The sequence below is a fragment of the Symphodus melops genome, assembly GCF_947650265.1.
Source record: "Symphodus melops genome assembly, chromosome: 13".
Classification (NCBI taxonomy): domain Eukaryota; kingdom Metazoa; phylum Chordata; class Actinopteri; order Labriformes; family Labridae; genus Symphodus; species Symphodus melops.
Window position 1 is genome coordinate 20,431,761 of NC_136703.1, and position 14,327 is coordinate 20,446,087.

General features: G+C 41.1%; 1 protein-coding gene across 1 annotated transcript in view; it reads right to left on the reverse strand.

Annotated features, from left to right (window-relative positions):
* The window catches only part of LOC306833982 (metabotropic glutamate receptor 4-like), a 164,965-nt gene that overhangs the window by 109,962 nt on the left and 40,676 nt on the right, over positions 1–14,327 (reverse strand). The window contains exon 2 of the mRNA XM_079359682.1: positions 9,405–10,385. Coding sequence (XP_079215808.1) covers positions 9,405–9,938 — 534 coding nt within the window. The 5' untranslated portion in view covers positions 9,939–10,385. The remainder of the gene's footprint in view (positions 1–9,404; positions 10,386–14,327) is intronic.

Below are 14,327 nucleotides of genomic sequence, written 5' to 3' on the forward strand. Positions count from 1 at the left end.
TATTTTAAAAACACTAATGCCCCTTCCCTCACATTAACCCACATAGTTAAACAGAATGACTCATTGTCTGTTGAGCATGTTTTAATACATTATCAGTAGTCAGTGTGAGATTATCTTAATCAATGATTTATGCCAAGTTAATCAATTGAGTTAATCTTAGAATGAATTTAATTTCCTGACACCAGCACTACTCTCATTGACTTAATAAGGAGCATTGATAGAACAAGTGGTTTGTCAATTCTTACGTATTACACAGTTTATAGTAAAAGGAACACTTGTGACATATTTTACTCACTTAAAGCTAACTGTTGCTAAGGCTTAGTGTCATTTTGCAATTGCAAGTATGACTTTCAGTATGGTGAATATATTTGTAGGCAATAAAAAAAAACCCATCTAATTTCAGCGCATGAACGTCATGGTGATGATTTCAAAGTGTTTGGAACTGAGTATCTCTAAAGTAACACACGTATGTTACACAAAGGATTAATCTGACAAACATCAGTAATCCTTTTGTATCTAGAACCACAAGGCTGGCAAACGTTCACTTTTCCACCGAAATATCCACGTATATTTGTGCCAGTGAATTCAGGTGACTTAAAAAATGTTCGGCAAAAAATCATGTTTCCCTGACCATTTGATAATTCACCATTTGACTAATTGCCAATTCCCATCCTTAGTTGAACTTTGGGTTTTGACAAAAAGCAAAGTTAGCATGCTTAATGTTGAACATGGTAAACTGCTGATCATCAGCACCCTGGCACAGCCTTTAAGGATGTAAGCAAAGCTGCAGATTCAATGTCTTGTTTTTCTTCAGGGCTGAGTGCCACAATTCATTGTACGCACGATGATGAATGTATGAAATCAATTTTGCCTAGTCCCATTTATCTCAGAATGTTCTGTTTTTATGGTAAATCCCAACCGCCTCAGAGCAGAAAGCGAGTCCCTCTGTGTGACACAGCAGTGACTCATGGGAGCCCCCATGTTGTCTCATGTGCTGGAAGGTTGGATGATGTCCAAGCTGCTTAGCCAAACTTTTCTGTGTGTGTGTGTGTGTGTGTGTCTGCTGAAGAGTGCACTGAGGATATCGACAGACAGAACAATCCCTGCAAGATCTCTGGCTTTTTAACAGTGGCCCTATGAAATCTTCATTATGTTGACATTTTCTTGCTCATTTTATTTTATATTTACAAGAACAACAATAGACCACATGAATCTGCAGTGCTAACATTATTAATAAACTCAGTTCATCTGTCATTTTTCAGCATCTGACAATGTCACTCAAGTTGAAGAAAAATAGAAATCACATTGTCGCGATCAATACGGACGCTGTCACGGCAGCATTGATTACTTCTCATTTAAAATCAGTTTGAGCTTCTCTATCCCTACCATTTTCTTTTCTACGTGGCTTCAGACGTTTGTTTGAGTCTGAGTACATTTTAAGCCTCATGCAGCAGGACAGTGATGGATGGGAGGGTTGATAGTGAGATTATACAGGTGAGACAGCGCTGAGCCTTTAATCCCACGCTCTTTTCAGGGAAACTAGGCTGTGCTCTGTTAGCTGCAGTCTCCCCTGAAGATTTGATTGTTTGTTTTTCTTTTCACTTTCGTTGAAAAGTCAGATTCCCGTACACATCTAAATGTTCAAGACTGTTGTGAAGTGACAGCTCCAACACTGAGAACATAAGGAAACCCTGTTGGTATTTTTGCTGTTCTCCTCTTTGCCCTTCTTGACTTTGAGCGTTTCAGAGCAGCAGCAGAATGAAATCATACAGAATAGACATTTTCCTTCCGGTCGGCATGCCCTCAGTTGGCTGAATATACTAATCAAACATTAACTTAAGTAGAGCCTTACATTTCAAGAAAGAGAAAGCATGGAGGTAGACATCTTCATGGTAGCCTTTTTTATTTCTTTCACTTTGCACCAGCAAAGGTTGGGTGTGCCTGCAGAGGGTTTTTACAAAAACAGCAGGAATGAAAGGATAAAATAGTGCCAAGAAGAAAGAAAAGGTTCTGGGCAGCCTTAGCTCATCCCTCTCTTGAGAATTGACCGCTCATCCTTGGGTGGAAAAAAAAAATGAGGTGAGGCAGAACTAATCCTGAACTAAAGGAGCTGCTTCTCTGTAACCAGAGCGCTGAAGGTGGGGGACATCTACAATGTGGGATACAGAAACACAGCTTCGTGGATTAGGTGTGCTCTGTGGGAAAAGTCAAGTTTAGGGGCTCGGTTCAAATCATGGAGGCTTACAAGCCTTAAAATACACTGAAAACAATTTCTTGCTCCTTGTTTTTTTTACACATTGATTTGATTGCCTTCTCCGTTTTTTCGTTGAGGTTGGACTTTCCTTGTGTAGGGATTTCAGGGAGTACGTAGAATTTGCTGGCTATGGGTGGTTTGATTTCAGGGAATGGGTTGTGTGAATGAACTAATGTAGCGTAGTGTGCACCACATTACACTTACACAGGATGGTAGTAGACTTGGTCAGAATCAATTCTCCTGTCCAGACCCTTCTCTCCTCAATTACCACCCAGCTCCAGAGTGCACGCTGTGTGAAGGTGACAGGGCACACCTTGGGAGCACTGTCCAGGTGTGATAAAGCACGAACAGTTCAGAGTGTTGCGTGTAGCTCTGCAAGGAATGTTAGTCCAACTGAACACAGCAATTGCTATATAACGAGCCACACTTGTGAGTCAGTGGACCTTTTAGTCCACTTTCTACCTTCTTTAACGGTTAGTGCATGTAAACGAACTGCAGTTGTTGTTTTTTTTACCTCCTTTATAAAACGTTTTGTTCCTTTGTGCAACTTCACTGTTTTGATTAGGCCTCATTGCATTCATCAATCTCATGTCAAGCTAGCAGCAAAAACATGCACCATTTTTCCACACACACGTCTTTTCCAGCTATTGTTCAGCAAATAGCAGGAAAAGAAGGTGTTGAGTAACAAACATATGTTTTCTGAAAGAATTGGTGGAGAACAAAACTGAGCAAAACAACAACATAGTTTTAAACAGCTAACACCAGTATTTACAACTCTGTGGGATTTTAAACGGTTAAGTCATTTCAAAAGGATAAATAAACAATTCAATAAGTCAATATTGTAAACGTTCGTCTTTGACGTTCATGCTCTGCATACCGTTTTTACAGCCACATGTATAAACATTCAACAAAGAAGAGTGAATACACATACAGTATAGTGAAAAGAAAATGGAGAGTGCTTTTCACCCACTCACATGGACATCCACACACTGATGGCAAAGGATCGATGTAAAGTGCCAGTCAGTCACTAATCACCTCCAAATATATTCACAGTCACTGACTATGCCACTGGGAAGCAATCAGGAGTCTTGCTCAAGGACACTCCGATATGTAAACTGCATGAGCTGGGATCCAACAACCCTTTTTGATTGAGAGACGAGCGATTCTACCACTGAGTCCCAACATGCCCAGAGTTTAACGGTTGGCAGTGAATTTTATCCACATTAAATTGGTGTCTATGTTTAAAATCTTGAGATGAGAATGCACACCGAGGTGCTGGCGATGGAGCACACAATAGGAGAAAGATAAAAACGCCACACACTCAACTCCAAGAGCAAAGAAACGTTTATTTTACGTTTCGGCCTTAAGAATCTAATATCGATGGTACTAACCATTTAATCAATTTTGGATTCTCAATGTTTCTTATTAGCACTTAGCCAAAATGTAAACTGAACTTCAAAATGGAAATACAACATATCACAGTTCAAACATATCACTATGTCTTCACTTCAAAGGTTACACACATATTATGTCTTATTTAGTTGAATCACATGGAGCTACCCTCGTGTCCGGATGAATGTATTTATCACATATAAGGGAAAGTAAAAAGCAGATGTGTCCTTTTTTGACAGTCCTCTGAAGCTCTCAGTGTATCTTCACTGTGGCCTGACGGGTTAATCCAATAAGAGCCCTGTCTCAACACAGTGTGATGCTGTGGGGGAGTCAGGCACTGTGCCTGCGGGTCTCTGCCTTCGTCTCTAATGAGGGAAGAGAGATGCGGTGGCGAGGTCTCTGCTTCACAGACAGCCCAACAGGCAACTAGTTAACCCTCTTCTCTCTGCTTGAGGTACACCTCGCCAATCTCCTCCCCCACCCACCCTCCTCTTTCAATCTGTCTCTGGAGTTCCATGCTCACTTCTACACAGAAGACTTAGTCCTGCAGACTCACTGTGCCTGCTTGTGCCTAATTTAGAGAGCTGCTGTGTGGAAGTTTCTGGCGCTATACCCCTTCTTTTTGTCTGAAAGCTTATGATTGTCTCAGCAAGTCAGCTTCTACACGTGAAATACACTGTGTGCTCCTGCAGTTTCTGACTGCTGCAGCAAAATCCCTTAAGCCAGGTCTGTATTGCTGTTTTCAGTGATGAATAAAAGACACAATCAAAAGCCCGGGACTTTAATTACACTCAGTCCATCTTGAGTATCATAAGCAACCAGCCACTAATTACCTCGAGTTCTTGTGCACTAGCCTTCTGCTTATACGGCAGTATAAAGACCCAACTGATGAGAACTAACCAAGAGCTGGACCCAGTGATGAGGCGATGCAAAGAGGGAGCTTTCAACCTCGATCCCTGGGCGTAAATTACGTAACAATGTAGTAAAATATTCATGACACACCATGGGGACGGAATCCTGCCTGCTCTAAAACGCTGAGCAAACACTTCACCCTCAGCCACTCTAAGACCGAGAGGAGGATAAGGAAAAGCCCAAAAGTATGGAGCTGAAAGACAATGGCAAGCCAATTATAGTCAGGAAACAAATTCTTCCCTCATGAGGATGGAAAGCAGCTTTTACCAAACAGTGTCCACAGTATATTGGCTGTTTTTTTTTTACATCCAGAGTGTATGTTTATATGGGCACGCTTTGTATGTAATGAATCATTTATAAAAGATGAAAATGTGGCGATGCCGGTAGAGGCAAGAAGCAGCTAGTGACAAGCACACGTCATGACAGCTTGTTAATGCTACCTTTCTTCTTGATTGTCTTTGAAACTGTTTAGCATGCAAAAAAGATTCACCATCCTCATCAGGTTGAGTTTAGTTTCAACCCAACAGTTCAGATGAAGTGAAAGAAAAAGGTTGAAGGTTGAAAGGAGCCGAGTCTTTTGAAGTCATTAGAGGGAAGTGATGAGCGGTGAAACCCTTGCTTCCACTGAAGGGGGTCCTACTTATGGTTTTATGTGACTTTAATGATAGAAAAAAGGACCCAGACCTGCCAAGCCGTGCCGGGTGAGAGTACAATCTAAGCTTTAACTGTTGGTCAATATCCTTACGGCCACTCAGCAAGAACAGAGGTTTGGTTTAAATTGCTGCAGAGTGGTTTCTAGTGATTCTTCCTGACTTTTCTCTTTGAAATTCAAATATATATTTGATCAAAAAGGCTATATTGAAAGCTTAGAGTGAAAGGTTATTAAGGAATAATTCAACTCAGGACATTCTCTCTTTGTTGAATATTATTTTTCAACTGTTATTATAGACTGTATATAAACATGGACGTAGATAACCATGGTTTTCTGAAGCGGACTATTAAGGGCCATCAATGGTAGTCACCATATTGGAAATGCTGTCTCAAACTGACTTTTGAGCAACCTAGTAACAGGCAAAGAGTACAAGCTGAGGTGGGATTAGCCCGAATGTCAGTCAGCCACACCCCTTATTATGAATAACTCTTGGCCTTAAAATTTTCAGTCAGCCTCAAGTGGACACCGCTGCGTTAGCTTCATTTTTCAACACCTCTTGTCTGTTATCTGCTTTATTTTGAGTCTTTCAAGTTTGACTATTAAGTTAACTTCTTTTCCCACAATGACTTTGGAAAACAGTAAGATAAATTACCTGGTTTTTTTTCTTGACCTACTGGGAGGGGGTTTAGATTAATAAAATCAAGAACAACTTCATTGTCAAATTCTATTCTAACCTCAACCCTTGCAAATTAATATTTTAAGAGGCACTTACTATGTCAGTTAATAGTTTTTAGCACTAATAATGCAAAGCCTTCACTTGCTTGTCACCATTCAAAAATCAAAAAAAAAAAAAAAGAAAAAAAATGTTATCCACAGCTGTATTCTTCTTCTTTAGCCTCAGTCTTCTAAAGTAAACTTGCCTTTCAACATATCAGGGTAAGTCAACTCAAGCAAACAATGTTTGCAAGCACATGCAAACATTATGCTACAGTATGAAGCAGACTGTGCATGTTAAACCATGTGGATGGTAGAGACGATGAGCTAAATTAAGCACAGTGGGAACATTTTATCAACTTGTTTACATTATTTAAAATGCTCGCATGACGATTAAATCCTGAAGAGAAAATTACAGAAACCAGGCCGCGAATTAACTAAAACAACAAGAGGTAATATGCATCTGGTTCAGAGCAATACATTGAAATACCACTACAGGGTTTACCTCATGCATATGCAAAATCATCTGGTGACCCAGCGTACTATTAATACAAGAATTATTAAACCCAGGATTATTCTTTGCACCTGGGGCCACTTCGAGGCCCCATACAAATCCCATTTCCATGGCTTCTTGTTCCTATCAGTGTGATTCATAAAAAAATGTTCCGCCTGTCGAGTGTAATACAGAAGATAAGTTGATTTAAGGCTTTTAAAGCTTCTCAGTTTTTTTTACGATATTTATTTGAAATACTCCAGGTATAAATATCCAAAGAAGGATGTTTTTTTTAAAGGTTGCCTGAAGTGTTATTTTCAATAACTCTACTTTGCATTTTAGTGTAGTATTATGAAAACCAACAAGGAACGAAGACAACATTTTGAGAAGAAGTGAAAAAAACACAGTGGGAAGCCACTCCAAGCTATTTTGTCTGTTACACACAATGTTTCAGGTTTTTTGGTTTTCTTTTCTTCAAATAGTCTCTAAAAAAAATATTGCCTTATTCAAAGTCATGTTCAGCCTTCAGGAAGTTTTACAACTCATTGCTGCTGTTCTATTCATTTGCATGGTTTACATATTTAAATAGCATAAAACCTAATGCAGTGTTTCAAAAAGTGAAATGTATGTCTGGTCAGATATTTTACAAACAGTTGACAATTAGCACTATTCTATCCAACCTGCTTGTTTGTCCTTCATATTGTATCTTGTGTGTACAGATATTCAACATGTGTGTTCCAAAATGAAACGTGTCCAACATGCTTTCTCCACTTTGTGACTTCTTGATACTTATCTGAGCTGATACGATGCCAACTGTTTAAGTACACTTGTGAGCCAATGACAACCCCTCAATAAAAGTGGATGCATTTGCACATACTGTATTGCCTAAAAGCTTCTTCGCTGCTTCTTTCCTTCTCCCCTCTGATCCAGCTGCTGATGCAGAGATTCAGGCAGGAGCAGCTCATGGTTATTCTACTATGATATGCACAACATGCTCAGTTAATGGCTGCTTCTGATGCCTTTTAGTGCTTGTATAACTTGAAGGACAGAAAGGAGATTTTTTATTTTTTTTTTTTAACTGGATGATAGTTTAGAAAAGAAACTGAGGCACAAACTCTTGAGCTTTTTTTGGACTTTTTTTTGTTACCATCCCTCATAATATGATGGTTCCTCTGTGCCACAGAAACAACCAACAGTATCACTGAGCCACAGCCGGCCTGCCGAACCACTCAAAGGTAAGCAAGTACTTGCTCAGTTTGTAAGTATTACAACAGTCATCCTAACAACAAAACTTTTCCCTGGAACCTCAAGTCTTGGATCGAGCGGCTCAATTCTCTTTAGAGAACAAGAAAAAGAAAATCAAAACAATTTGTTGACTCGGCAATGTGAAACCCCAACAACACATTGGCAAAATCCTGCCCAAACAAAGACCTGCCAGTTAGCTGTTTTAATACGTCTCCCAAGCCGAGTGTGAGTGGGCCAGTTTTCTGATTATTCATGTGCCCTCCACACTGGGTCCGGTGACCTTATGGTGAAGCATTTGAGGTTTGAGAGTTGTGCCAAAAACATGCGAGGGGGGGGGATACATCCTCTGCAGAGTCGTTAGACCTGTGTATGAACTATTTGTCCTGTCTTCTGCAGGGAGGAAAATGTGCCATCAAGTATTTCATTTCACATGTTTTGGTGCTGTGTTTATGTCTCTCCCTCCTTGTTCTCCATGTTGAGAAGGCTGAATGGTGTTTAAACATTCTGAGCCGTCTGGCTGTTTTTTCATGTCAGAAAAACTGATCAGATGAGCCAGTTGATATTTAAACTTTCCACCACTTTAAATTTGTTATTGCATGGTTGTTTTTTTGGCAGTTCACTTCTGATTCTATGATAAACCCTCATCTTCTTCCTTTTCATATTGCTGGGCTATGGAACGAACACTCTTGTCCTTCAATAGTGTAGGTCATAAAAACATGCATTCTCCCACAGGTAAAGTTGTGTGACAGGTTTCTGTGAAGAGTGGCACTTGAAAATAGTTAGGAATACTGAGGACTAGGGCTTTTGATAGCTTTATGTCATGTTTCTCAGCAACCACTTTCTAAAATAGCAGCAAAGATGAAGGAGTGCGGCGTTCATTCTGGCTGACTTGTGATCAGTCAGTCAGGCTTTTTGACATGTTGTATTGTACCGTTCAGCCCCTTTGCCCTTTGCTGTGTAGCGCCTGAATGGAGCAGACCTCATCTTGCATAGGGCCACTTCAATGATATACACCTTTAAAACATATTGTATTTTCGATATTGGAACATAACCACCAACCACGCTTTCTCCAATTCTTTTTCGCCAAAAGTTTTCGCGAGTTGCGCCATTCACCGCGCTCTTGTTTCTTCATAGGGCGAGAATACAATCACCGACAAATCTTCCTTTTGAGGCTCATCGGGAATAAAAACGGAGTGTTAATGCCTCCTTGTGCTCATTAGTTTGGTTTGACAGCACCGAGCAGGTATTCTTGTCATATGGTGTTTACATGTTGCTCTCTGTTGTGATCTATATTGGCATCTAGTGAGCTGACACAAAGCAGAAGCTCACTGAATGCACTATATTCATAGCAGTACATTTAGCTCATGGTACCATGCATGGCTTCCCTGAATTAATTAGAAGAAGGCAACACTAAAGACTCTTGGCAAATTAGTGTCATTACTGAAGAGAATTATGGTGTAATAATCAGTGCCTCGTACTCTGGACAGGCGGAAGAAATGTTTCAAACTGATGTGGCTAAAACTACTGTAAAAAGGTCAAAAGAAAGGCTGCTAGAGCTCCGAGTCGGTCATACTCAATGAAAAGTTGAGTGTCGCCCCTTGTGTGTGTAGAATGTGGTGCACAGTTATGTGTTATTTCCAACTTCAGAGTCTGACCTCCATGCTGTTGCCCTGCAACCCTGTTCAGAAAGGTGTTGAATAAAAAGGAAAGTATGAAGTAAGGTGCTGTGTGAAGTGTCTGACCTTGAATAGGCGCAGGATGTTGGCGACCATGATTGACACGGAGCTGGCGGATGCGCCGATCACTCCCACCACTCTCTCCGGCTTCGTGATGATGGGCGGACCTCCGCTGAGACACTTGACATCAGTTGAGTCTTTCTCAATCAGCGCCTGAACAAATGTCAGAGACTGCTCCAGAGCATGGGTGTCCCGGGAGCAAGTGTCCAGGATCCGCGCCCCCAGCGTGATATTGGGCAGCAGCTCATGGTCATTATTGATACGATCCAAGGCAAATAGCATGGCCTCCAGCCTATGGATCCCTTTCTCCTTCTTCAGCTCCCCGCAGGCTTTGCCATCGTTCCCCCTTGCATGTACTGGGAACAGCCCACCTAAAGATATGTCCCCATCGATGCGTATTGAATTGAGGTGCGTGTGGCCTGGCATTTTGGGTTTGGCTGCAGAGGCAATCAAGACATAACAAGCCAGCTGCACTAGCCAGCAGCAGACACCTCTGTGGCAGCCATTCCAGGCTCCCTCAAAGCCTCCTCGTAGTGTCATAATGCAAGGCTAAATCTGCATCCAAGTACAAATTCAAGTCCTTTGAAAGAGGAAGGGATGTGCACACATACACGCACACACATGCAAATGTCCTGGGGGTGAGTTCTCAGAGCACAGGCGTCTTCAGAAGTCTCTTCTCATGGTTTCAAGCTCTGGCACAAATTCTGCAATTAAGATAATAATGCCGCCTTGCTTTGTGGATCTCTTGTTATATCTCTATCATATCTCTTCATAAATACTTTTGCTTTGTTTTTCACTCTTTACAGGCAGCTGTGAGTGGTGGTTTCATCCAGCAACTGAAGAGTACAGGTCAAGCTGAGACGGCGGTCGACAGAAAGTGTTCTAATAAGGTAAGAGCAAAGGTGTTCGCCTCTCTTCTCGACTTCTCCACACCACTCTGGTGTGTTTAGCTCTTCATCTGGTCCTAGTGGGGTCCACAGCTGAAACCTGCAGAGAGATAGGAGAACTGTAAGATTCTAAGGACACGACAAAAGAGGAACTTCTTTTATACAAAACAGGGAAACGAACAATTGAATTGAATTACATGTTGCATTTATGCAGGGGGGGGGGGGTTTTGCCTTGTGTAAGTCTCCAATGCAGAATCATACCTGGACCTAGCTCTCTGCACAGGAAATCTGTTCTGTGTTGCACCCATGCCTCCACTGCTTTCAGAGCACTGCAATGAATTATTTCTATGTGCCTTGAGCATAACTGATTCGCTGCTGCTTGGCACCGCTCCATAGCCTTCATAACCCCACACTGCTCTGCTCATGTAGAGCCTCTCAGGAGTGTTTCAGCAAAAGGTTGTGAAATATACAGTAAAGCTCAATTAATAACACCGGATTCTGATAATCAAAGAAACAATATTCTTTGAGCGTTGAACACATCTTCTCTTTGCATATCTTCGCCCTTCGTTGTCTGTACAAGCCTTTAAATCCCCAATCATACTGTATGTGTGTGTGTGTGCATGTGTGTGTGTGTTCTAAAAAGATGGCTGGCTTCCTTGACAGTGCCAAGCTAATAGAACAGTGATTCTGCACACAGTAGGAGAGGCCTGCAGCTCGCCCCCTCTATCCGTCTCGCTCTCTCAATTGACCATCAGAGACACACATCTGTCAGGCTTTTACTTCACGCTGCTTTTGTGTGCTAACACACAACCTCCCGCTGTGGCCTGTAACAGAGGACACAAAGGGCATAAACCTCATCCAGGGTCAAGAAAGTTGTGCTGGACTGCTGTGGAGAAGTGATTTTTTTTTTCATAAAAGATTTCAAAACATCTTTCCACTCATCACATGACATAATCATTAAACCGATTAATTTAAGGAAAACTCTATATTATGCTGCTGGGGCTCTGTAAGCCAAAACCTTGATTAAAAAGAGTTTTTTATGTTGCAAAGTGGGATCATGGGAGTTGTAGTCCTCATTTATGAACATCCAAGAATCTCTGACTCAGTCAAAACGCACTTTTAAGGACAACGTAACGTGTTAAAGATTTATTCGTTTTACGTAACGCCATTCTACTGAAGTAGCAAACACTTTGCTGACTTCCTGCCTCACTTCCTGTGTTTCCTGTGATTCCCAGGAAGAGAGGCAGCTAAATAAAGCATAGCCTAACCTTGAATGAAATAAGAGATTATTTGGATTTTAAAAATAGCTGTAAATTCTAATCTGAACAGACGTTGTAATGCAGGTCTTATTTATATTAGACATTGAAAGAGAAATGTACATTTTAAATTCTAAAGTGTTTGTTAAGACTGTTGCCAAAACTCATGAATTAGAGACAGCTTTGCAGTTTATTAACCACTTACACATGTTTTCGCCTTTTCTCACTTTAGACATAAAATCAAAGAGTAGAGACGCCCCCTTCTTTAACTCGACACTGTGGCCTTTCTTGTGCTGCTTCTCCCACCCTGCTGAGAAACGAAAGGAGATATTTATATCATCCTTCAGAGATCACCCCCTAAAACACAGCATCCATAATGGATGAAGGCCTACCAGTCATTGCAAAGCATCTCCTTCTGGGGGGAAAACCTCGAGAAGAAAAAAGAGGACTGTGGCTTAGCAAGCATGGCTGTTTGTAAAAGAATATAAAAGACACAGACGGAAGAAAGAGAAACTGATGCATGTGCTCAAAGGGATGCATGGGTAATGATGATGGAGCGACGCCTGCTTTTTAACCATCATTACCTTAGCAGAAGGAAAATGCTTTAATGTAATTTGTTGATGAGATCTTAATGTTTTACTTTGAAAAGATCTGCAGCACCTACAAATAGCTTTTAATAAAAAAAAAACATTCTCATTGGAGACATTAGTAATGATGTTGTCAGATCACTTTAAAGGAGTTCATGACATGATGGAAGTTTAAAAAGAACAGTTTTAGGCGAGATATTAGCTATATGTGAATCAAATCAGGCTTACTTCTACATTTTGATCACAAACGAATAAAACCACAAGGGCTATAATGAAGGTGCACTCTTTTAAATGCTTGACAATACTTTGGCAATTGAGACAGGTTGTAAGAAGAAGCCCTGACGCGTCAGAAATGAAGTCCTGCCTCCGGAGATCTTTTTAACGGGGTGGACAGGAGTGGCCCCTCGCTGTCATCACTCTGTGAAACACTGCCTGCACCGTGGCAGCTCCACCAGATGTTTAGTCATGAGGCCCAGATGGGCAGAGCAGATAAACATCAGCTGTCTGCAGAGAGACGGAGTTAGGGGAAATTGCAGCATCCATGCCGTCTCCCTTCTTATCCCCTCTCTGTGCTGAGGGGGACTCAGGCTTCCTCTGCACTCGACCACAGTCCCCTGCTGCTGTTTGTACTGACACTGTTGGCTCACAGAGCTAGAGGCTTTAATCCACTGAGGAGTTGACTAAAATGAAGTACATTTATGTAATGGATTCAACTTTTGAAAATTGTTTTTGCAGATTTGTACAAAATATATGAGGCAACTGGGATTTTGTATCCATACTTTGTTGATGTTTTGATCGAGTTTAAAAAATGGCAGACATATAATACTGTAAGTTTTGATTTCATGGAGGGCTCCGTTTCAGCACACTCAGCTAACATTTTAATTGACTTCAGTTTAATTTTTCTTTTGGAAACATGGAAAAGTTTAATACCCACTTAGGAGATGCTTTTGGGGATTTCACTAAGTATCACAGGAGTAGTGAAAGATAAAACCCTAAACTGAAGGGACAGATAAGAAGCGCCCCTGAAACAGTTCAAATAAGCACACTTTTTTTTTTCTCTGCCAAATGATTAAAGATGGCTGACAGCAATCCTTCATTTATGAATCAGCCTTTGGCTACTGGCCAGCCACCGACAAGGAAGAGAGACAGGGAAAGCTGGCAGGCAGCTCTGCTAAACACGAGGAACATTTCACTTTTTTAAAGCATGAAAGCCATCTTTTGAATCAGTATCAACTTAGGTAGCAACCGAATATTCACTCAAGCTGGGCATTCAGTGTTTTCAGCCTGATTTGAACTGCTCATAGAGTCTCATGATTGAGCATCATTGAGTTAGTTGTGCAGTTGTGATGTTCTGGTTATACAACTACACACACTTGCATAGTGAGAGCAGAGCCACAAGTTGTTTATATGTCTTCTGGATTGCATTGAAAGCACCATGGCAACAGTGGACATGCCTGTTTGATCAAATATATGACCGAGAGAAACATTGGCAGGTAGTAGGTGCTGACCTCCAGCTGCTAGGGAATACTTTGTGATTTAGCTTGCTAGTTAGCCTTCGTTTGTTGATTATGTTGAGAGTGTGCAGTGTGAGAGTGTGGTATGTTTGTCAGTGTTCATATTGAGCTGTGCGTATCAAAAAAACAAAAAATACAGAGATCCAATTTCAACTTCCATTTGTTGGACTTTTCAAAAAACAACAACAACAAAAAAAACTACTCATGCTAAATGCTCCATCACAATTTAACCCAGTACAGTGTGAGCACATAAATAGTGAGCCTTGGTCGGGTGTCATAAACAATTCAGTCACACAGTGTGATCGCCCCTATTTTAAAAATGAAACTGTGTAATTCCCAGCTAAGTGTCAATGCAGGAATTTCAATGAGGACTGCAGCTTTAAAACTTGACCCAAGCAACATACAATGTGTAAAGAAAGGTAACAGAACAGTGTGTGAGATATTTCTTTTAAGAAATACTGACATCTGCTGAACTGATGGTATTGCTGCTTCTACACTTTTAAGTCATGTTTTGATGTTTAATTCATTCTCTCAGCTCTGAATAGCGCCTCAGAAATGCAACAGGACACACCCATCATTCTACATCCTGTCGTCTCTGCAGAGCCTCACACTGACATGCGTCCCGCTAATAGGTCTGTCAGGGTGTAGCTGGGACTGCCTGACAGTGATGTCCTAATCCGACAGG